This window comes from Macaca thibetana, chromosome 13 (assembly GCF_024542745.1).
Source record: "Macaca thibetana thibetana isolate TM-01 chromosome 13, ASM2454274v1, whole genome shotgun sequence".
Lineage (NCBI taxonomy): Eukaryota > Metazoa > Chordata > Mammalia > Primates > Cercopithecidae > Macaca > Macaca thibetana.
This window is the reverse complement of record NC_065590.1, coordinates 32,809,324-32,833,752: the sequence shown is the minus strand read 5'-3', so window position 1 is coordinate 32,833,752 and position 24,429 is coordinate 32,809,324. Positions and strand designations below refer to the sequence as shown.

Here is a 24,429-nt window from a genome sequence, read left to right as displayed (position 1 = left end):
AACAGTAATTTTCCAGCTTGTCTGATTAATCAAGCAGGTTTACTCTTGAATCCATAGCATTTCTACAATTTAATTTGGACAAAGTTCTATTCCAAATCAGCCAGGTTTTAAAACTGAAATGTTAAGGGTGGATTGTTAGCTTCCCCAGGATTGGAGCGGATGATAATAAAATACTTTTTAGAAACATTAATTATTATTTATAAGACATGGGTTCCAGCTGTCTCCTTGGCTGGAGTGCGGTGGCATGATCATAATTCACTGCAGCCTTGAACTCCTGGGCTTAAAGGATCGTCCTGCCTCAGCCTCCAAAATGGCTGGGACTACAGGCGTGTGCCAGCATGCCTGGCTAATTTTTAAACATTTGTTTAGAGATGGGTCTCACTATGTTGCCCAGGCTGGTCTTGACCTCCTGACCTCTACTGATCCCCCAACCTCAGCCTCCCAAGCAGCGGGATTACAGGTGTGAGCCACTGTGCTGGCAAGAATTTATACTTAAGCAAAGGAGATGGTTCTGGATTAGCTAAGAAATTCTGCTCTCAGTAGGAGTAGAGGTTTAGAGCTTTACCTCTTGGCAGTATCCCTTGGAAGGGAGCTCTGAGATTAAATGTAATCAAACACTTATTGAGAGCTTTCTGTGGACCGGGCACTCCACTAGACTCGGGATTACAGAGGCCAGTTACCTGTCCTGATCTGTTAATGATCTAGTGTCATTTTTCTTTAAAAAAGAAAGCACCTGCATTTGTCATCTTGAGCAAATATAGTAACCAAAGTGATTTACTCAAGGTTCGAATCATAGTTGTTTTGGAGAAAGTAAGTGTCAGATGCACTGTGGCTGTCGGGGTCATAGTAGGCATTAAATAAACATGGTTGGTGTTCATTAAATGTGGACTGAAGGTAAAATGACTGATCTTAAGTTTCATGAGGAATAGGTTTGCTTCATTGAAACTGGTTTTTATCTTCCCAAATAGTTTTCAATCATTCCTTTAAAGTACTAGGTTGATTAATATTGCGAAGTTATAATGTAAAATGTGATATTACCTCTGTCTAACCTGTATTCACATAAATGGGAGTTTGACTTTGGGAATAAATGTTGAAAATTTGCAGGAAAGACCCACCCAAATGTATAATGAAATGTGATTCCAGGTATGAAAAACCAGTGATACTAATTTAAATGATCATTTTGTTGATTTGACGTGTGGTTTCAAATTTCACTTTAACAAGAACTATTTTATTTTAGAAACATTGATCCACTCAGATGGATTGGTTCTTTCATTAACAGAGTTTTGGAACTGGCTTTTCAATCTGGGAAAGCCCCAGTCACACTTCTGGAGCAAGTCCCATACAGATGGTTCAAACTTTTTGTTTGTTTAGAGACGGAGTCTCTCTCTGTTGCCCAGGCTGGAGTGCAGTGGCACCATCTCGGCTCACTGCAACTTCTGCCTCCCAGGTTCAAGCGATTCTCTTGCCTCAGCCTCCCTAATAGCTGGGACTACAAGCACATGCCACCACGCCCAGCTAATTTTTTGTATTTTAGTAGAGATGGGGTTTCACCGTGTTGCCTAGGCTGGTCTTGAACTCCTGAGCTCAGGCAATTCGCCTGCCTCGGCCTCCCACAGTACTAGGATTATAGGTGTGTGCCACTGTGCCCAGCTGGTTCAAACTTTTCATATAACCCTTAGGAAATTGGATGTGACAGGGAGAAAAGATATGACCTTTCCAGCATTTCTTAATATGCAGAATTGCCAAATATTCCAAAGATGGTCTAGTGACATAAGAATATATTATGAGTTCATTTGAGAACATCTGTATTTAAATCTAACCTTTAAACAATTTTAAATTGGTATTTGTTTTAAATATGAATTGACTATTGCCCTTTTATCTTAGCTATGGTTTGGGGAAGCAAGCATTTTTTTTATTTCCAAAGAAATGTTAGAATTCCTATGCCGGACTGCATTTGAAAATAAAATATAATATTTAGCTTTAGGTATTTTAATTACTACGAAAGGAAGGGGAGAGCTTTGCATCTAAGCAGTACTTTTCATCAACACATCTCCAGTTTTCTATTAGGCAGAAGGACTCCCTCTGTTTGATAAAGAAGGAAACAGGCACAGAGAAGTTAAGACCCTCCCAATGAAGACTAAGCCAGGCTCTCCATCTCCCATCTGGGAGAAGCTGCTTCATCCTAGAGGGTGGTCTCGCTGTCAGTTTCTCTTCGGTATTTGTCCATGTCTGTGAAGTCATAGTCTGACTCCATCTCTATCTTCACCTGTGGCACCATGAACACTGGGTTCCGTGCGTAGTTGAAAGCAGGTGAAGCTGGACAGGAGATTTTGAAGTGCAAGGTGATGCTGAACAAGAAGTAGGAAAGAAGGATTATGTAGCTCCTGGTGTTTTGAACCCATCCCCTGGAGCGGGGCTCTAATGCAAATACTTCTGTCTTCGCTTCTGAACTCTCAGCACATGCCAGAATGAGCAGTTTCCTATTGGCTTGGCCTTCAGCCACAGTTATGCACCTGGTCTCGCCCTGTAAACCTATTTTCACATTGCTGCCAAGGTGAACTTTTGAAATCACAAATTTGGTGATTCCTCATTGTTCAAAAAATCTAAGCTCTTTAGTGTGAGAAGACAGGAGTGTCTGTCTTCTCACAAACACAAACACAGCCTTCTGTGTTTGTAGTCCTGCCTGCTTAGTTTGCCCTATCCATTGCAGTGTTCTTTGCTCTTTGGGTGTGTGTGTGTGTGTGTGTTTTCAAATGGTACTTCGCGCCTGTGTCCACTGCCTGCAATGCCTTGCCTTTTTTTTTTTTTTTTTTTTTTTTTTTGAGACGGAGTCTCACGCTGTTGCCCAGGCTGGAGTGCAGTGGCGCGATCTCGGCTCACTGCAAGCTCCGCCTCCCGGGTTCCCGCCATTCTCCTGCCTCAGCCTCCTGAGTAGCTGGGACTACAGGCGCCCGCCACCGCGCCCGGCTAATTTTTTGTATTTTTAGTAGAGACGGGATTTCACTGTGGTCTCGATCTCCTGACCTTGTGATCCGCCCGCCTCGGCCTCCCAAAGTGCTGGGATTACAGGCTTGAGCCACCGCGCCCGGCCGCCTTGCCTTTTCTTTATTCTGCCCCGCTCTATGTCTGGCAGATTCCAGTTTCTCTTTCCTAGATTCTCAAAACGAGGCTAGTCCCTCCCTGTGTGCTCCATTATTCTTGCACAGGGTGCTCTTTGCATGCCATTCTTTCTATATACCCAGGGATTAAGCATCACACCTGGTAGATCATTGATGCTTAGTCTTTGTTAAACCAGACCACGTTGCAGAGCCTTTCACTGAAATAGAATCTTGCTATTTAGTGGTCTTTGCCTCCATCTGTTTTCATAAATTCAGTAAAACACCAATGAGGTTGGGAGATGCCATCTCCAGTTACCAAATTTTCCTCATTTCTGACCTTGTCTTAGGGCTTTGTGTAATTTAACAGGGTTTTGGAAACCCTTAACCTGGTCCAAATTTTCTCTCTACTGCCTGAAGTTGGGAGCAGTTAGTCAATTTCGTGTAGATTATATTATAAATGAAAAGAAGATAGACTGCTTTCTCCTAATACTGGTGTGTACTACTGTATAATGATCAGTGGCATCACAGATATAGGAGCCTGCCTGGGGATGTGGGATGAGAAGGAAGGCGGAGATGTAAATGGGACAGGTGACACTTTGGGCTAGATCATCCTTGGGACTGCTGCTTAGGGAGGGTTGAACTGGGGAAAAGTCTGTTGTTTCACCCTGGCATTGGGGTAGCAGCTTTGCCTTATAATTCAAAAGATGCCCTGTCCCCTGTTTCCCCAAAAATCTCTTGGATGAGTGCCCTCTGTGCCTGGAGACTGATCTTCTAGACCTGGGATAGCCTGTGCTGTAATTACTGTTTGATCCCTGTCCATTCTAGGGCACAAGGTAGGAGTGGGACTGCCCCTGGCATCTTCCCAAGTAATAAGTAAAGCCTTTCTTGTCTCTGAATTCCTCTTTTCTGTGTTTGAGCCCACTGTGTCATCATCAGGGAGTCTCACCTTTTTCACGGGTGGCTTCTCATGAAGAACAGAATCACATTGTTGGCATGGGGGCTCCTGGCAACTGGCCTGGAACTTATTCTTAACAGTTCCCATCTCGAGTGGATCTCTAATGTTAGCTTTGATGTTGATCTCTGATGTTGGCTTTCCTCCATACCCTTTCTGACCTTTGCTAATTAGCCCTGCTGTTAATTCATTCTACAGAGTACCCTGGGGTTTTGATCCTTAGCGTTCATTTATCCTGGCTTTCAGTGATATTACACCTAAGCCATGCCTAGTTTTCCTGCCTTTTTTTTTTTTTTTTTTGAGATGGAGTCTCTCTCCGTCGCCCAGGCTGGAGTGCAGTGGCACAATCTCAGCTCACTGCAAGCTCCACCCCCCGGGTTCGCACCATTATCCTGCCTCAGCCTCCCAAGTAGCTGGGACCACAGGCGCCCGCCACCACGCCCGGCTAAGTTTTCGTATTTTTAGTAGAGACGGAGTTTCACCGTGTTAGCCAGGATGGTCTCAATCTCCTGACCTTGTGATCTGCCGACCTTAGCCTCCCAAAGTGCAGGGACTACAGGCGTGAGCCACCGCGCCTGGCTTCTGTTTTCTTTTATCAATATTTACTTTTTTTTTTTTGAGACAGAGTCTTGATCTGTCGCCCAGGCTGGAGTGCAGTGGTGGGATCTTGGCTCACTGCAAGCTTCGCCTCCCAGGTTCACGCCATTCTCCTGCCTCAGCCTCCCCAGTAGCTGGGACTACAGGCGCCCGCCACCACGCCCAGCTAATTTTTTTGTATTTTTTTTAGTAGAGACGGAGTTTCGCCGTGTTAGCCAGGATGGTCTTGATCTCCTGACCTCATGATCTGCCCACCACGGCCTCCCAAAGTGCTGGGATTACAGGCATGAGCCACTGTGCCCAGCCACAACATTTACTTTGAATTTTTGTTCTACCTAGTCTTTTGTAAGAATTTCCTTTACTAAAGTTGAATACCTTTGTGTGTTGTAACCATATTGTTATGTCAGTGAGAAGACATATTTGTTTCTTGGCCCTGAATGATGAGTCAGGTTTGTCAGCCTTTGACTCCCAGCTGGGGACCAGCAAGGGCCTTCTACTGAGAGGACAGCTAGCCTGGGAAATCCTAGACCCTCCACCTTCCCGACCATTTCCCAGTCTCTTACCTAATATGCAAGGAGTCTACCTAACAGTGTTTACCTTCGATCAAGTTCTGTGTCACTGAAGGAAGAATCAGAGTGAGTAACTCCAACTGGAAGATCTTTTTCCTGGTAGGAAAATGAAAATGTCAGATGTGGAGCAGTTTTGAGCACCATATTTCTCCGGGCTTCCCCCACCATTTCCTCTCTTTTCCTTCTCTAATCCTATAGCCAACACTATGCAAGAGGAATACAGGGCCTCAGAGATGTGTGGCTTCGGGCTTAGTTACTCCTTCACCCAGAAGGCTCTCAGCCAGGGCTAGGGGGTGTGAGGCATGGGAGGGCCAGGGAGGAGAGAGATGGGAGTCAGGGAGGAGCCTGAGAAACTCAAGATCTTGAGGTGCTTATGAGGGATACTGCTGATGGGAAGGACGCCCTGGCCACCCACCCCTAATCTGTCTTTGAGGGTGGCAAGCCCTGTATCAGAAGCACCAGGCTTGGGACTAAGGTAGGGATCTTTCAGAAGACTCGGGACAGGCTATGTTGCCTGGATGACAGGACTGGCCACCTATGGCGAGCTGAGGCTGGGAGGCATTAAAAGCAGCAATAGAATCTCCCAGGATTTCCGTAAGCAATGCCCAATCCCGCCCAGGCAGCCTCCCTCTCAGCTGTCTGCTGAGAAGGTGCTGAGGATTCACACAGAGGCACAGCACAACCACCACGGGGATCTCCAATTATGCCTGACTTATAACCCAAGTGCTATGCTACCTATTTCTCTTAAGGGGAAAGCTTGGTTCTGAGCCCTCAACCATTTCAACAGCCACTGGAAAACATGGGAGGCCTGGTGGGCCATGTTTGGACTGATGTGGTTTGAAACAACACAAAAGAGGGCCAGGAGATGCCACAGGGATCTGGGGACACGTAGGGAAAGGAGGGAATGAGGGATTTTGCCTTAACTAAAGTGAGGATTAGTCATTCAAGTCTGCAGGCTTTGCTCTGGGGTTTCCCATCTGGTTGGAGTACCAGTCCTGGTGGCCCAGTTCTCTTTGATCTCTGCCTAGGACAAAGGTCTTCTAGTGCAGGGTCCTAGACCCCCAGGCCATGGAACAGTAGCAGAACCAGGCCGCACAGCAGGAGGCGAGTGTGGGCAAGCAAGCATTAACCCCTGTGCTCTACCTCCGGTGGGATCAGTGGCAGCAACAGATTCTCATAAGGGTGAGAACCCTATTGTGAACTGTCCATACGTGGGATCTAGGTTGCGTACTCCTTAAGAGAATCTGAGGTGGAACAGTCTCATCCCAAAACCATTCCCCACTCCCCTACTGGTCTGTGGAAAAATTATCTTCCACAAAACTTTTCCCTTATGCCAAAAAAGTTGAAGACTGCTGCTGTAGCATCCAAAATGATTAGATCCCCCTGAGTTACAGATGAAAGTTCCTAGGGGAAAGACATGGAGGATTAGTAGTAAGTAGGAAGCGAGAGACACCATGTGTTTTACTTACTGGCAATGCAGTGGATACCGTTTTGGGGATCTGATTGGACACTTTCCATGGGAATCTTTATAACTGAGGGAGGAGGGAACTGGGGCTGAAGAAAAACAGTGGGAAAAGAGGATAAACACCAACACAACAACTTGGCTTTCTTTCTTTCTTTTTTTTTTGAGACAGAGTCTTGCTTTATTGCCCAGGCTGGAGTGCAGTAGCGCGATCTCAGCTCACTGCAACCTCTGCCTCCTGGGTTCAAGTGATTCTCCTGCCTCAGCCTCCCGAGTAGCTGGGATTACAGGTGTGCACCACCATACGCAGCTAAGTTTTTGTATTTTCAGTAAAGATGGGGTTTCACCGTGTTGGCCAGGCTGGTCTTGAACTCCTGACCTCGTGATCCCCCCGCCTCGGCCTCCCAAAGTTCTGGGATTACAGATGTGAGCCACCACGCCCGGCCAACAACTTGGCTTTCTTGCCAAGATGGAAAATGCATGCATGTGCAGTGCAAACCACCATTCTCTTCACCTCTAGACAAAACGGGTGCTGCAAACACCCTGGGGCCCACTGAGGGGGAATGGGCACAGTTAGCCTGCTGTCCTATACACACCATTGAACACAGCGCAACTCTTCCAGGAATGTCATCAAAACGGTTTTATCTGTCACAGCAACCAGTCACGTGGGAATGAACCTCACACAATAACTGTGTTACTATAAAGACAAGTAAAATGAATTTGTGTAAATTGAATCTTGTTTTTCCATTGATATATCATAATTCAGAGATTCTTTTTCCCAACCCTGTAATAGTTCTTGGCATGTGGTAGCCACTCAAATATTTATTGAAAGTATGACAACTAAGTGTCTTTAAAAGGCACGTAGTCTCTTTCTTTGTTTTCAGAACCCACCTTTACAAATCATCTACAAACACATGTATTATGGGACTCTTCCTGGAAAAGCACAGTGATTAGGGACTAGGGGAGTTCTGACTGATCAGAAGATGGTTTAATCATCACCAGCCAGTCAGAAGGGATTTGCCTTGAACATGTTTCATCTGCACGAGGCAAAATCACGAGAACAGGACAGGGTGGATGCAGGGACGTGAGTTTGGGTCAAACTGGGAGATTGGGAGGCAAGCAGAGCACGAGGAGATGGCACAGGCAGCTTAGCATATCAGAAACCAGCAAAGTCAGGAATTATTTTAATTCCTTCTTAGAAATGTAGCTACATGTCCATTTTGGGTAGGTCACTTCCTTTTGCGGGGACAGTTTCATCATATATAATGAACACGTGAATTAAGAATCTTTGGCCGGGCGCGGTGGCTCAAGCCTGTAATCCCAGCACTTTGGGAGGCCGAGACGGGCGGATCACGAGGTCAGGAGATCGAGACCATCCTGGCTAACACGGTGAAACCCCGTCTCTACTAAAAAATACAAAAAACTAGCCGGGCGCGGTGGCGGGCGCCTGTAGTCCCAACTACTCGGGAGGCTGAGGCAGGAGAATGGCGTGAACCCGGGAGGCGGAGCTTGCAGTGAGCTGAGATCCGGCCACTGCACTCCAGCCTGGGCGGCAGAGCGAGACTCCGTCTCAAAAAAAAAAAAAGAAAAAAAAAAAGAATCTTTCTGCCTCATGTTTAGTGATTCACTATTATTATTATTATTATTATTATTATTATTTTGAGACGGAGTCTCACTCTGTAGCCCAGGCTGGAGTGCAGTGGCCCGATCTCAGCTCACTGCAAGCTCCGCCTCCTGGGTTCACGCCATTCTCCGGCCTCAGCCTCCCAAGTAGCTGGGACTACAGGCGCCCGCCACCTCGCCGGCTAGTTTTTTGTATTTCTTAGTAGAGACGGGGTTTCACCGTGTTAGCCAGGATGGTCTCGATCTCCTGACCTCGTGATCCACCCGTCTCGGCCTCCCAAAGTGCTGGGATTACAGGCTTGAGCCACCGCGCCCGGCGTGATTCACTATTATTTCTGGACTGGCCCCTTGTCTGTTGACTCCCTGAGTGTTTTGGGGGTGAAATGGGAAGGGAGCATGGGAGAAGAGGGGCAGATGGGGCAACCATGTTGTCCCAGGCATCTGGGAAATGTAGTGTCTCCTTTCGGTCAGGATACCTGCCTCTTTCCCCATCTTTGTCCCCCGTATCCTAGGGAAAGGCACAAGCAAAACTTGTTCTCAGCCCCTTCTGCCTGTCTGGAGTCCAGTCTGCTTTTAAGTCCCCATTAGACACCTCTCCTCAAGTCTGCTCCACTCTCTGGAGGTCAGTCTTCATAACCTCCTTCCATGCTGGAGCTGCCTCCCGGCCCTTCCCGCAGGAACCCGCTTGCTGTGATCATAACCATAAAGCCCACAGTGATGGAAAGAGTGGGCATGGCCAATCACCTTTTCCCTGGACACGGAGCCTCATTCACTCTGGCCCACTCTGAGGATATTCACATAAACAGAAGAGCCCTCAGCACCCCAGATCAAGACAAGCAGATGCCCCAGCCCATCCTGGACTGGGCCTAGGCACTGCCACAGGCCGCCCAAGAAGCCACCCTCTCCCTAGCCCTGGCAAAAGTGGAGAGAAGGACTCTCGATTTCTCCTCTGTGCCCCGGCCTCACATTTCCCCACCTCCTCATCACAATCCTCGTGCGCCCCTTTCTTTCTCTTCCTCTTCTTGTCTGTCTCCTTTTTTTCCTTCTCTGGGAGGATGTTGTCAATCCAGGCCAGGTCGTGCTGAGAAAAGATGAAATCCAGAAGCCTTCGCACGATGATGAGGCCCAGGATCTGTGGTGGGAAACGGGAGAGAGACTACAGTTTTGTGAGTTTAGAGAAAACTGTGGTCTTAATGCCCAAACTCAAGCATAGATTTTTTCCTCCCTCAGTCTGCTGAGTTCAGGGACTTTTTGTGGTGTCTTTGGAGCCATATCGAAGCTCCCATAAGCCATTATTCACCTTCCCTCCACCGTGGTTCCTCTCGTCTGGCCCCTCAGGTGAGTGACCATTCCTACCAGTGACCAAGAGGGACAGCCTGTGACAGCCGAAGTGGGGAGCCTCAGAAAGGCCATGGGCTGGAGAACTACAGTTATTCTTTAAATTAGTGGTTCTCAGCCAGGCATGGTGGCTCACGCCTGTAATCCCAGCACTTTGGGAGGCCGAGGTGGGCGGATCACCTGAGGTCAGGAGTTTGAGACCAGCCTGGCCAACATGGTGAAACCCTGTCCCTCCTAAAAATACAAAAATTAGCCGGGCATGTTGGTGAGTGCCTGTAGTCCCAGCTACTCAGGAGACTGAGGCAGAAGAATAGCTAGAATCCGGGAGGCGGAGGTTGCAATGAGCCAAGATTGTGCCACTGCATTCCAGCCTGGGTGACAGAGCAAGACTCCATCTCAAACAAATAAAATAAATATATAAATTAGTGGTTCTCAAACTTGAGCATGCATGACAGAGCAAGACTCCATCCCAAACAAATAAAATAAATACATAAATTAGTGGTTCTCAAACTTCAGCATGCACCAGGACCTGGAGCGCTTGTTAATACACAAATCACTGGATTCCCCCAGTTTCTGATTTAGCAGGTCAGGTAAGGCCCAAGAATTTATGTCTGTCTCTACTCTGTACATTTGCCAAAACTCATAGACCCACCCATTGAATTTTGCTGTATGCAAATTAAACAAAAAAAATCAATAGGTGGAGGGTGTGGGTCTTGCCTTGCCCTGCCCTGTCTGGCTATGTGCCCAGGGTCACTCTGCTCATGCTCTCTAAGCCTCATGTTCTCATCTGTAAAGCTGGGTTACTAGTGCTTCAGGGGCTGGTGTGGACTCAGTGGAACAGCACTCAGTAAATGCTAATCATGACTACTATTGCCTTTCCCTTCAACAGCTCTGAGGCCCCTGAGGGCACTTGGGGTGAGGATCTATCTCCCTTTCCCTGCAGTGGGGGTTCTCAACCCTGGCTGCATGTCTATATGCTCATCCGTGGACCTCATAAAAATACCAAAGTCTGGGTTTCCCCAGAGATTCTGATTGGATTGATCTGGGTTGATTGTCATGGGCAGCCAGGGTCAAGAACCATGGACTAGACCCCTCCCAGGAGTGTGCACTTCAAGTTCTCCTCAGTGTCCTTACTTTGGCCCCTACCCCGGAACCCTCAGGCCTTCACCAGGCATTTGCTGACACACTCCAGGCTCCTGGCAAGGGGGGCCTGGGTCACTGCCCTCAGTGAGTTATCTAGGTGGCCAGAGGCAATATATTGTTGGCTTTGCGTTCTTTTCACTTCTTATTTTGGAGTAATTTCAAACTTATATAATATTTGCAAGAACAGTGAAAGAACTGTAACCTTTCCCTTGCTCAAGCTTTATATATACTGTCATTGGGTTTTGTTGTTCTTGATCTCTGACCCTCGTTCTTCCCCCGCCCCACTACTTCACTATTTAGCTTTTCCAATTTAGCTATCTTGAAGGGTGGAAAGATCTATATTTAGTAGTCATCGACTTCTGTGACTGGTTGGAATTTTGGCAGTGGGAACTTGGTCTCCAGGTTGAACTGATTTGCTTTCTCCATCCCTCCCCAGAGCTGGGTGGCTCCTGCATTCTCGCTGAGCTGCTCTGACATTCCTTTTTCCGCCTCCTCTCTGCCCCACCCCACACCATCTGGCCTGGATGGCCACAACTCGAATCAGGTCATTCTGTGCCAGCCTCTGTGACCCAAGGGAGCCAGGTCACAGCTGATGGGACGGTAGAAGGTGGCGGGAGGGGAGGTTGCTATGCACCTCTGGGTTGCCCAGGCCAACCTGCCCGGCAGGAGAGGGAAGCCCGGGCCCACTTTACCATGACCGGGAAGATGATGGCAGCCACCGTGGATTTGAGGATCCAGAGCACCGCCAGGCAGAGGATCTGCACCAGGGTGAAGAGGTGGATCCGGCGCAGCGGCACGTGCCTCAGGAAGGCGTGGTCCGGCTGGTGCTTGGCCGGCATCAGGAAGAGCTTGCAGCGTTCCCAGAACTAGGTGGACAGCGTGGGCTCAGTCAGGCAGCTGGGCCCCAAGGGCCTGCTGGGCCCTGGGACTAGCGGAAGGGGTACCTGGGTGGGATCTCAGAGAGGGGAAGCCCCCTGCTCAGGCCTTAAGGGTGCATGGGACGGGGCCTGGAGGTGTCTAGGCGGATGCATAATGGGGTCTTAGAGAAGGGGTCCTGAGCCCCGGTCGAAGGGAACAGCCCTGGAGCTGGCCACAAAATAGACATTGTCCATATTCAAGGAAAGTGCAAGTTAATTGTAACACAAACTGTTTAAGAATTCTGGGATTTCACAGTAAATACAGAACAAAACAAAAATGTTTTCTTCTGCGTAGTTGCCTTAGGGAAGAGAAGGAGGTATAGTGAAATGCTCACTGGAGTCAGTTCCTTCTGGATTTTGAATTCTGACCCTCCAGTCCCCATCTGTAAAATGGGGATCAGAGGACTTAATTACATAGATTCAATTATGTGAGGCCTATGAAGTGCCTAGCATATTTATTTTGCCTGGTAGTATCAGTCAGTGGTAGTACCATTATTACTATTATTCTTTCATTGAATTAGGACAATTGGGGACAACTGGGACAACTGAATTGGGGGTCTTGGTGACATGGAACCAGACATGGAATGTTGACTCCAGATCATGCAGCCTGGGGAGTGAAAGCCTTACCTGGATGCCATTCAGGGAGGCCACGCCCATGTAGAGGAAGACTCCATACAGCACCGGCAGGGGGATGCACTAAAATGAGAGCAGAGCTTTGGATTGGCCTCTGCCTGGGTTGGGCCCTTGGCCACCCTGTTCTGGATGACAGTGTCTCCTGACCACAGAGGCAGCTGGGGAGCTGGATGTTTGGGGGAACCGAGAGTCAGCAGAACTGGGGTGTGGGCGGGGGTGGAGATGAGGGTCACTGGGGCTGTACTGCTCCTTCTCAGGCTGGCCCAGCATGCAACTGCTCTCCTGGCCCGGTCCCTCACTGCACTGTGCGGAAGCCATGTGGTCTGGCTGAAGAAATACCTTCTGGAAAGTGAGAAGACTCCACAGACTGCCCCCTCCTCATTCCTGCCAGCTCCTTCCTACCTCCAGCCTCAGGTGAGGGCCCCTAAAACTGCTCAGCCTGCAGGGGCATGGGGAACTTCAATGAGCTGACCTACATCGGCAGGGAGTACCTGGGACACTTAACAGAAATCACCCATCAGGCTGGGCATGGTGGCTCACGCCTGTAGTCCTAGCACCTCGAACACCTGAGGTCAGAAGTTCGAGACCAGCCTGGCCAACACGGTGAAACCCCGTCTCTACTAAAAATACAAAAAAATTAGCCAGGCATGGTGGTGCATGCCTGTAATCCCAGCAACTCAGGAGGCTGAGGCAGAAGAATCGCTTGAACCTGGGAGACGGAGGTTTCAGTGAGCTGAGATCGTGCCACTGCACTCCAGCCTGGGCGACAGAGACTCCGTCTCAAACAAAAAACAAAAAACACAGAAATCATGCCTCATACACAATCACATAAAACAGAAGCAGAACAAAAGTGTGTAAACTAATCAGCACTCATCACCAACTAACCACGAATAGTTTGGTGGGTACCCATCCCTCCAAACTTGCACACAGGCATTTTGTTTGCGTTTCCAAAAATGGGATCATAGAATTCATCCCACTCTACAAGAATGATTCCAAATCTTTCACAGCCTTTCAAAGCATTTTTCTGCTGTCTATCTCAGCTGTTTTTGCCCCTTGCCTTCTCTCCACCTGCAGCTGTGGCTCCCCATGGTGAGCGGAGGCTGCTCCTCCTTGTGGTCATATTACAGCACTCTGGAGAGCACAGAGCACTATGCCAACACTAGAAGGGCTTTAGAGGAATTTTTGGCCCCTAAAGAAGGCTGTTCTTGGATTTGAGGGTTTTTTTTTGTTTTTTTTTTGTTTTTTTGTTTGTTTTTGTTGTTTTGTTTTTTTTGAGACAGAGTCTCACTATGTTGGTCATTCTGGTCTCAAACTATTGTCCTCAAGCGATCCTCCCACCTCGGCCTCCCAAAGTGTTAGGATTACAGACATGAGCCATCACGCCTGGCTGATTCGAAGGTTTTTTTTTTTTTTTTTTTTTTTTTTTTTTTGAGACGGAGTCTCGCTCTGTCTTGCCCAGGCTGGAGTGCAGTGGTGCAATCTCAGCTCACTGCAGCCTCCACCTCCTGATCTCAACCAATTCTCCCGTCTCAGCCTCCTGAGTAGCTGGGACTACAGGCGTAAGCCACCACACCTGGCTATTTTTGTATTTTTAGTAGAGACAGGGTTTCACCATGTTGGCCAGGCTGGTCTTGAACTCCTGCCCTCAGGTGATCCACCTGCCTCGGCCTCCCAAAGTGCTGAGATTACAGGCGTGAGTCACCATGCCCGGCTAAGACTGTGCCTTTTTTAGGGGGCTGATACGCCCGTGATCCCTAGCCATGTGGGGACCCCCTCCCTCCCTGAGGCATCCACTCTGCTTTCTCAGGCGACGAGGCCCTAGGTGAGAGTGCAGGACCTCACCTTTAGGATGGGAGCCAGGAAGACAGAGATTCCCGTCAGGATGAAGACGATGATGCCGGTCACTCTCTGTTCCCTGGCAGAGAAGAACACATTGTCAGAGTGTACCAGGAAATACCTGGTGACCACTCCGGCCCTCCTGCTCACTGTGGGCACCTGAAGTTTGTGTCCAAGGCCATGGCCTCGAGGGCTTCTGTGTGGAGCTCTGCCTGGTTGCCTGAGGCCCAGCTGAACCATATGTGGGAAGACAGGCAGCCCCCAAGGCATCTTGCAGGGGCATTGAGGGAGGCCGCTTAGTGTAGTGGCTCGTAGCTGGGGTGCTTGAGCAGAACTGATGTGGGCTGGATCCTGGCTCTGCCACTTGCCAGTTATGCGGCATTGGGCAGGAGCCTGCCCATCTTCAGCCTCAGTATATGCAGATAATAATGGCACCTATTGTTGCGAGGATACATGCAAGATAAAATGCTATTACTCTGCTCTTTGATTTTAAGATTTCACTTTTGTGGGGCACAGTGAATGAGGATCTGGAGAAGGGGACACCAGCAGAGCAGGTGTCAGGGGTGGGAGGCAGGTGAGCCCTGCAGTCGGGCAGAGAAGCGTCATTCGGGCAGGCTGGGTGGCCCAAGTATCCCAAGATAGTGGGAGAAGTTCTTAGGGCAGCCACGTAGGTGAATGCCAGGGTTTGGTGTGGTCTCACCCTGGAGGCCCTAAGGGGCTGAAGATACACTTCTCTGCCTACCATGGGGTGTAAGAGAAGGGGCAAGTGAAGGAACAGGAGTGACAGGCAGGGCCATAGACCGGGGAGTGGGGGTGATCCTGGGAAAGCCTTCTGGAGGAATGGAGACTGAGCAGGACCTGAACCCACAAGAGGGCCATCAGGGCAGTAGGGGCCTGGAGAGTCTTGAGGAAGAGAAAAAGAGCAGGACAGCATGAGGCTTTGTGGGGACCTTGGGTGGCCGATGCAGATGAGTGTCTGGCACGTGTGCATGTTTATGGATGGGATATACATACTGCTTGGAGCCCAGTAGGTAAAAAGCCCCACTTAGACTTGGACTTCTGTCTCTCTCCTTCCCTGCCTCCAGGGATAGCACTCATGTCCCTGTGGTTCTTGGGCCATCAGAGCCCAAATTCTTTTGTGGCAGGCAAAGCCAGCTTCCCCTCCCCGAGTGGGCCCCTCCCCGTTGGGTGATTCCTAGGCCCTGACCCTCCTACCTGACTCCTAGGAACTGGGGCTGCTCCCCAGGGGCGCTGGTCTCTGTCTCCATCTTGAGGCTGTCGATGTGGGCGATGGAGATGACCGTGGCAGCCACGTACCAGGGAAGCCCCATAAAGGAGCACAAGGCCATGAGGATGCCCACCCAGAACAGGTCCAGATGGTAGCCAGCAGCCTTCTGCAGGAGTGGGGTGGGGGTGGGGGAGGGAGAAGTTTCTGGGAAGCCAGTTCCTCCTGGAAGCAGCCACTCTGTGGAACATGGTTCAAGGCCCCCCTGCCTTCCAGAAGATACTGAAGGGGCCTGAGGTGCTCCTTGCAAGGATTGCAGAGGTGGGCAGGTCCTACCACCCCATCTGAAAGGGTGAACTGCCTAAGGGACGTGGGACGTAGAAGAGAGGGATGTTCAAGCTTGGAGAGGCCCTGGGTTTGGGTCTCCGGGGAGAAGGGCCCAGAAGGTGGCCACAGGGTCTCTACAGTTCCTGAGGGGCCCCAGCTGGGACAGGCCACACCTAGAGTGGTCCAGACCGGGATGGGGGAGGGGGTGACCCGAGTCTTCTCAGGCTCACAGGCTGGACGGGGAGTTGCAGAGACCAGGAAGGCTAAGGAAGTTCCTCTGCCTCAGTGTTCTAGGCTGAGCCCCCATCAGGATCTGCTGATTCTCATAAGAACTCGATGCCACTTTGGGAAAGACAGAGAGCCTGTGCGCAGTGGCCCAACCTAGTTTGGTCCTGGTCCTCAGAAAGTCACTCCAGCCCTGGTGGCCTTACCCACACCTGGAGGTCACTTTTCCCCCTCAACACACCAAGTGGGAACTCCAGTCTTCTGTCCTCATATTTTCCTGGCCCAAAGTACTGAAAGAAGCATCATGTCCTCCCTTTGCTCCTTCTGACTTTGTGGGAAGAAAGAGGTTATGCCTTTGCTCCTAGTACCGGCCTTACCTTCAGTTTGTTCTCCTTCCGGTTGACAATGACGGCAGTGATCTGCTGGTCCATGAAGATCAGGATGGTCACCAGCAGGGCGGGCAGGATGCTTGCTGGGTACACCCACCACGGGTTCTTCCCAAAGGGGGCCACGAACCAGCCTCGGTCAGGCCGTGTGGGCTGAATGGGAGCAAACAGAGAGGGGCCCTTTCCTCTCTCTCTTGTCCCAGGGCACTTGCTGCCTGGCCTGCTGTCCCACCTCCTCAACTTTCCCTGACTTTGGGTACTTTTCAAGTGCAATCTTTTCCCTTAAACACCTTAGGTACCTGCAACTTTAGACTAAATTCAGACATGGGAAGGAGCATGCACTCAAACAGTGTCTGTAAAACTAAGGAGGTAATTTGCTGCAACAGCCCTGGGGTTGGTCAGGAAACATGGAGGTGAAGGTCAAAGGGCAGCCAGGAGAGAGAGCACAGTCACCCACTGCAAATAACAAACAGCAGGAATGAGGCCCAACAGAAAAGAATAAAGAAATGGGTGGGCCCAGGGCCAGCTGCTTCTGCCTCTCCTGAGTCACCTGTCTGGGAGCATTAAAGAATTGTCTGTAAAACGCTGAACATCAGTTCAGTCCTGCATGTTAAGAATGAGGAGAATATATAAAAAGACTTTGTCTCAAAAAACAAACAAACAACAACAACAAAAAAACCTTAAAGACAGGGAAGGTAAGTTCTAGAATCTCCCTACTCTGGTGAGATGGTTGGTGCTCTTTTTTTTCCCTTCTTTCTTCTTTTCGTTTTTGAGATGGAGTCTTGCTCTGTCACCCAGGCTGCAGTGCAGTAGTGCGATCTCGGCTCACTGCAAGCTCCACCTCCCAGATTCACGCCATTCTCCTGCCTCAGCCTCCCCAGTAGCTGGGACTACAGGCGCCCGCCACCACGCCTGGCTAATTTTTTTGTATCTTTAGTAGAGATGGGGTTTCACCGTGTTGGCCAGGATGGTCTTGATCTCCTGACCTCGTGATCTGCCCGCCTCAGCCTCCCAAAGTGCTGGGATTATAGGCGTGAGCCACTGCACCTGGCCGGTTGGTGCTCTTATGAGGGAGTAGGGCTGAGTTTAGCTACAAGCATATGTCACCAATTCTAGACTAGTGGGTAATTTCTAAGCAGTGGTTCTCAAACTTGAGCATACTCCAAGTCACCTGAAGGGCTTGTTAAAATGCAGATTGCTGGTCCCACCCCACCCCCAGCTTTTCTGATTCCACAGGTGGGGCTGAGAAATTGCATTTCTAACGAGTTCCCCATGACTGTGATGCTGTGATATTGGTCTGAGGACCACATTTTGAGAATCACTGTTCTAAGGGACCAGTTTCAATAGATCCTATTTGGCCCAGCTTATAGATTGCCAGAGGTTAGGGAACTGGAGACCCTCAAACAGGAATCAAGAGGCTTCTGCTGGATTGGAGGGTGAATTTCAGTGCCTTCCTCACCTCAAGACTACAGATCAGGATTTCCCGGTGAATATGTTACCCCTCCCCGCCCTACCTCAAAGGACCAGCTCCTGGGAGCCAGTGTTCAGGAAAGGTGGCACACAGAGAACTAAAATGGTCTCTTGACTGAGAGGAGAAAAGTTTGATCAGCACAGAGGGGAAAGAATCTACAGCTGGTAGGCAGGCAGACTGGATGCCCAGAGTGGGGGCAAGGGGCAAACCTTGATGACACTGGGCACATGCAGCTTGGGGGTTTCCAGGCCAAAACAGGCATCGATTCCACAGAACATCAGGATGGAGAAAACAATGGAAAAGTCAGCCACCAGGGCCCGGACCTGCAGACAGGAGATGAGCAAGTGAAAGAAGTGAGTAAAGCACCCACCCAGCTCCAGGCAGCCCCAGTCCCCAAGCAGCAAAGAGGTGAACTGTTAAGTCTGGGCTCTGAAGGCACCAGAACTAGGCTCAAATCCGGGCTCTGCTCCTCGCTAACTGTGTGAGCTTGGGGAAGCGTGTCATCTCTCCAAGCCTCAATTTCCTTCTCTGTAAGATGGAGATGATGGTAGTATCTCCCTCAAAGGTGTAACTGAACTGTGACACATTTCGAGTGCTTGGCATATGGTGATCAATGTGGGAGCTGTTATGATCCATGTGGCCATGGCAGCCGCTGCTGAAGATGTGTTCTGGTATGACAGTCTGAATTGGGGCACCCAGCAGGTATGATGAGGGCAAGGGCTGAACTCTGAAGCAAACCTTAGTTCCTACAAATCTGTGACAGGTTGTTGTACCCCACCTGGGCTGGAAGGGAGGCTCCTCAATTCCACTGGGGACCATTGACTACTCTCAGACCTTTTGTCCACCAGGAGCCTCTTGTTCCTCTGTTTCTCAGGAGGCCCTTCCTAGGCCAGGTTCTTAACTTGGAGGCCCTTCCCAGACCAAGTTCTGAACCTGACCTTCCTGCCCATTCTGAATCAATGTCCTCTGACCCCCCCTCCAAACCAACTTATGTCCAGAAGTCTCAGGACAGAAGGTCCCCCAACGTCTACCCTGTGGCCTTTTTATATATCTTTTCAGAGAAGGCAATTTGAAGGGCAGGGGCAGGTGACAGTACATTGACTTCATTCCCTGCATCCCCCTTTTCTCTTTAAATTTGTTATTAACATAATATATATAATTGGTTAAAAACTCACATAGTGGAGAAGACTTATAGGGAAAAGCAAAGTCTCCCACCTCCCCTTTTCTCAATCCAGCCCCACCTTCTAGATCCATCTACTATGTCTGCTTGATTTTACTTGTTCTGGAGGTTCCCTCCATGTCATTAACTAATATGCATATACTTTAATATTTTCATTTACTAACTTAAGGGATTATCTATTGATAAGAATTTCCCTTTACTTACACTATGCCTCCTGTCCTTTCCTTATTCCTAATCTTTGATAATTTTAAGCTCCTATGGGTTTCCTTTATACTTTCAAGTTACATAATCAAACCTCTCTTTACATTAGCTTTGGCTAATATCTCTCATTCTCCATCTTGCAAGGTGAGGACCACTGCCTCTGTCCTCCTACCACCTCTCTCCTCCTCCTCCCCTTCCTTCCTGTGACAACTCCACTTTGATCTTTCCATTGTCGAAGCTGAGAACACTCATGTCTTGTTCTGTAAACACATGGTTTGTGTGTTTTATCTGTAAGTCAATTCCAAAAGTTGAAAATTAGTAACAGCTTTATATTATCATGATCATATAAATATTAGTCACAGTAGAACCAAGCAGTGTGCTAGGTTTATACTTCCTTTTCTATAATATTTCTAGCATAGACGTCAAAACCATATGAATGGTTATTTTTAAACCACATGAATTTGCCTTTTTTTGTAGGTCGAAACAGTCAAATATGGGCAACTTCACATGGTCCAACCTAATCAGAGAGTGTCAGTTGCTCTCCAAATTGGATGTATCTGTTTACACTCCCACCTACTGCTTTCCATCTCCAACATCTGGTGTCCCAACACCTTCATCTGTCTACCAATCTGATGAGTATGAAACGGTGTGGCCTCATTCCTCTCCGCAACCCAAAATTCCAGGAGGCAATTGAGCAATTTTTAAGTAATGTGAGGGAAAAAATGTTGGTGGCGCAAGAACTCCATGCCACACGAATTACTTTTCATCCTACAGGCAACAGATAGATATTCTCAGATACAGTGACTGCTTGAGAATTTTTACATAAAAGGAGATAGGGATATGCTCTGGGCTGGAAGTGGGCAGGAAGGAAGAGAACTCGTCTTAAGGATGCACTCGTGTTGTAAGCAAACTATTTTTTACTCAGTTTATATACTGCAAAGCTTCCTAAAGCACCTTTTATTCAGTCTTTAGAAAATTTGGGAAAAATTCAACTATTTATATGAAAGATTTTATCATTATGATTAGTAGTAGTAGCAGTAGCAGCTGTAATACTTAGTTAAGATGGCTTTAGGAGAGTGCTAATGGAGTTTATGGTGGGAAAGAGTTGCTAAAATTCTTCTGAGTATCCCCCACCCCACAGCACAGTCACTGTTTACATATTCAAGTGCTGTTTTAATAAATGTTTTATTCCAGCCACAAACTGGTAGAAAATAAAATTTAAAACAGCAGTTAGGGCCAGGTGCAGTGGCTCACAGCTGTAATCCCAGCACTTTGGGAGGCTGAGGTTGGGGGATCACCTGAGGTAAGGAGTTCAAGACCAGCCTGGCCAATATGGTGAAACCCCATCTCAACTAAAATTACAAAAATTAGCCGGGCGTGACGGCAGGGGCCTATAGTCCCAGCTATTTGGGAGCCTGAGGCAGGAAAATCACTTGAACCTGGGAGGTGAAGGTTGCAGTGAGCCAAGATCATGCCACTTCACTCCAGCCTGGGTGACAGAGTGAGACTGTGTCTCAAAATAATAATAATTATGATTATATGATTATAATTATTATTTTTATCATAAAATAAAAAATAAAATAGCAGTTAGCATTTATGACAGTATAAAAAAATCAAGTATCTAGAAATAAATCTAACAAAAAATGTTCAAGACTTCAAGATCAAAATGTATAAAACATTATGGAGAGAAAGAAGACCAAAATAAATGAAGTATACTATATTCATAAATCAGAAAACTCAAAGTTTGAAAGACATCAATTCTTCCCAAACAGAGTCAAAGATAATCCTATCAAATTCGAACAAGTTTTCATTTTGGTGAAATTTAAGATGATTCTAAAATTCATGTGGAAATGCAAAGGGCCAAGAAAATATTATATAAAAAGGACAAAGAGAGAGAGAGTTTGGGAGACAAAGATATAAACACTTATAAGCTACAGAAATTAAGACTGTCATACTGATATATAAATAAACTAATGAAACAAAATAAGAAACCCAGAAACAGACCCTGTCATATAGGAACATTTGATATATGGCAAAGGAAGTATTGCAAAGCAATGGAGAAGGAATAGTCTTTAAAAAATAGTGGAACAATTGACCGTATAAAATCACAAAGAAACACTATCTCACAGTACACATCAAAATCAATTCTGATGGACTGTAGATCTAACATGAAAGGAAAAACAAGCTTTTAGAAGGTAACATACAAGAATATCTGCTGTCCAATATTTGCCTTGAGGAAAGTTTGAATATTCAATTACAATAAAACTAATAATTTCTGTTAATCAAAAGATACCATTAAGGATGTAAAAAGAAAAAAACGGTCACAGAGTGGGAGATTTCACAACACATATAATCACAAAAACATTTCTACCCAGAATATATAAAAAACTCTTGCAAATCAGAAAGGCAGACAACCCAAAATGTGCAAGGGATTTCAACAGACACTTCCAAACAGAAAGTCAACTGGCCACATGGCCAATAAACACAGGAATAGCTGTGCTTTCAACTTCATTAGTCATCAGGGAAACGAAACATTTTTAAAACACAATGAGATAATACTATAGACAAAGACTAAAGATAAAAGCCTGACGATACCAAGTGTTGTCAAGGGGACCGGCCAACAAGGGAACACAGTTCTCTCTGACTTAACTTGAAAAACCCCAGTGGTCCAGTGCTCATGTGGAGTCCATCCATGGGTGGACCAGAACCCTCTCTTGGGGACTCAGCAGCAGTCTGACTGCAGGTCCCCTCCTAACTGCAGGGTGAGCTTACCTTGGTAGGAAAATAGCGGCTGAATTTGAACTTCTTCAGGGTCAGGGTCATGGAATATGTCCCAAAGAAAAGGATGAAGGACATGAGCGCCAGGTCTGGGATAAACTTGCAGGAATTCCCAAGCAGGCGCCCGCCATAGCTCAGACACTCCTTCTTGCTCAGCAGGGACCAGTCCAACGCTGTGAGGTTAAGGGGGTTGTACTTGGAGACCAAGCACAGGAGACAATGGGTCAGCATCTTCCTGATGAGTCAGCTGTGTCCTTCCCACTGCAGTCCCCAGGCAGCCAGCAAACCTTCCCACACCCTCTGAGGGATCCCAGCCCTCCCGGCCATGATGGTGTCCTCAGCAACACAGTGATGTTCCTAGGGACGGGCTGGTTCACGGAATGACAAGCTCCCTGGGAAGATTAGGAGCTCACATGTGTTTCTTCCCTGTGTTCTAGGATGCACTGCTGTGCTAGTAAGGAGGTAAAGTGCAGAGAGAGGATGCCTTCTCCCTCAGCAGGCCTGGCTCCCATCAACCAACCACAGGTCCTGTGGACGCCTCCTTCCTGGAGTGTCTCATCTTTATTCTCTCCCCTCCATCCCCTCTGTCACATCCTTTCACATAGGGGGGATCACATCCCTTGTCAGTCCCCTCTTGGGTCATTTCAGCCATTCCTCACCTTGGTGTCTCAGATGCCTAAAATCCAGGCCGTACACAACAGTGAATTTTTATATATAAATTATTTTTATATATTAATTATATAATATATAATTATATATATTAATTATATATTATAATATATAATTATACAATTTTAATATAAATTATATGTTATATATAATATAAATCATATTATATATATAAAAGTAAATCACCAAAGCAACTTAAAATGTCCCCTCCAGGGTGGCATTCCTCTGCTGCCCTCACTGGTCTGGCCCCACATCTCTTTCCCAGCTTGTCTCTTGTGGTTGCCTGTCCAAGCCCCACCTTCACCCCGTCTTAGCTGGCCTAGCCCACCCACTAGCCTCTGCACGGGTTTTGTGCTTTTCCTCTCTTGCCCTTCTGTTTATGCTGTTCCTTCTGTCTGGAATGTGCTTTTCTCTGCTGAGTCAACTTTTTCCCAACCTTGAAGACCAGATCACATTCTACTTCCTCTTTGAGGCTTTCCTTGGCCTCTCCAGCAGCCTCCTTTCCTGTCTTCAAGACTGAAGTACACATTTGGCCTATATTTAATGCATGGTGTATTCTGCTTATACTGTCCCACAACTTTTCAAGTTCTTCTCCACAAATATATTAAAAACAAAATTGAGGACAGGGACCACGTTGGTTTCTCAGATGTCTTTTTTAGCCTTCAGTGTACATGGCCCCTTGCATATAATAGGGACTCAGAAATAGGCACTGACTGATTCTGTTCTTTCTCTCTCAAAATTGATAGTTAGCCAGCCTGGGCAACGTAGTGAGACCCTGTCTCTACAAAAAATTTAAAAATTAGCCAGGCATGGCGGCTGATGTCTGTAGTCCCAGCTACTCAGGAGGCTGAGGCAGGAAGATCACTTGAGCTCAGGAATTTGAAGCTGCAGTGATGATATGATCACACCACTACATTCCAGCCTGGGCAACAGAGCAAGACCCCATCTCAAAAAAAAAAAAAAAAAAAAAAAACAAAAACAAAAACAAAACCCTGATCTTTGAAAAATATTAAATTAAATTGCCAACTGGGATGTGCGTAGGCAGAGCAGTCAATTGCCTAGGCAGGAATAACTTAAGAAGCAACCTTGGAGACAGTAAAAGCTCACAAACGTCCCCCAAGTCCTACCAGGTGCTACATTCATCCGGAATTGAACTTCTATCGTTAAGCCACTTAGGCTGGGATGCTGGTTCCTAAAGACCACCGTCATTACTGGGAAAGGCAGACCACACCTTAGGCCCCAGAGACTAAGGTGTGCAAAGAACACGTTAGGTTCATTGAGGAAGAAACACTAATAAACTTTCTGGGGCTGGAGAGTGGCACTGTTGGAAATTGGGGGTCCTAGGCAGAAAGAAAAGGAAGAAGGCAAAAAGATGAATGGGAGGCTTTGCTTACAGCTTTGTGCGGCCCTATTTACCATCCCTCACCTCTACCTCCCCTTCCTCTGTGTGCGTGTCATATTATTATTATTATTATTATTATTATTTTTGAGACAGGGTCTCGCTCTGTCACCCAGGCTGGAGTGTAGTGGTGCGATCTTGGCTCACCACACCTCTGCCTCCTGGGTTCAAACAATTCTTGTGCCTCAGCCTCTCGAGTAGCTGGGATTACAGGCGTGTACCACAACACCTGGCTTGTATCATATTATTAGTACACATGGGGCTGGGTGCGGTGGCTCACTTCTGTAATCCCAGCACTTTGGGAGGCCGAGGCAGGCAGATCAGTTGAGGTCAGGAGTTCGAAACCAGCCTGGCCAACATGGTGAAACCCCGTCTATACTAAAAATACAAAAAATTAGCT

The 24,429-nt window shown here is 47.7% G+C and overlaps 3 protein-coding genes across 7 annotated transcripts in view; 1 reads left to right on the top strand and 2 right to left on the bottom strand.

Annotated features, from left to right (window-relative positions):
* Positions 1-24,429, top strand: part of INO80B (INO80 complex subunit B) — a 327,102-nt gene that overhangs the window by 79,214 nt on the left and 223,459 nt on the right. The window lies entirely within an intron of this gene.
* The window catches only part of BOLA3 (bolA family member 3), a 188,907-nt gene that overhangs the window by 85,492 nt on the left and 78,986 nt on the right, over positions 1-24,429 (bottom strand). The window contains exon 1 of one of the 4 annotated variants that reach the window (XM_050754568.1): positions 11,753-11,756. The exons of the other annotated variants lie outside the window; for them this stretch is intronic. The gene's annotated coding sequence lies outside the window, so the exon portion shown is untranslated. Of the gene's footprint in view, positions 1-11,752; positions 11,757-24,429 lie in introns of those variants that run through there. 4 annotated transcript variants of the gene reach the window in all.
* SLC4A5 (solute carrier family 4 member 5) overlaps positions 1,207-24,429 on the bottom strand; it is a 127,730-nt gene continuing 104,507 nt past the window's right edge. For both annotated transcript variants that reach the window (XM_050754393.1, XM_050754394.1), the window contains 10 exons: positions 21,956-22,156; positions 18,012-18,125; positions 16,323-16,484; positions 15,384-15,562; positions 14,175-14,247; positions 12,327-12,395; positions 11,475-11,648; positions 9,278-9,433; positions 5,245-5,312; positions 1,207-2,348 (listed from right to left, as the gene is read on the bottom strand). In XM_050754393.1, coding sequence (XP_050610350.1) covers positions 2,183-2,348; positions 5,245-5,312; positions 9,278-9,433; positions 11,475-11,648; positions 12,327-12,395; positions 14,175-14,247; positions 15,384-15,562; positions 16,323-16,484; positions 18,012-18,125; positions 21,956-22,156 — 1,362 coding nt within the window. In that variant the 3' untranslated portion in view covers positions 1,207-2,182. The remainder of the gene's footprint in view (positions 2,349-5,244; positions 5,313-9,277; positions 9,434-11,474; positions 11,649-12,326; positions 12,396-14,174; positions 14,248-15,383; positions 15,563-16,322; positions 16,485-18,011; positions 18,126-21,955; positions 22,157-24,429) is intronic.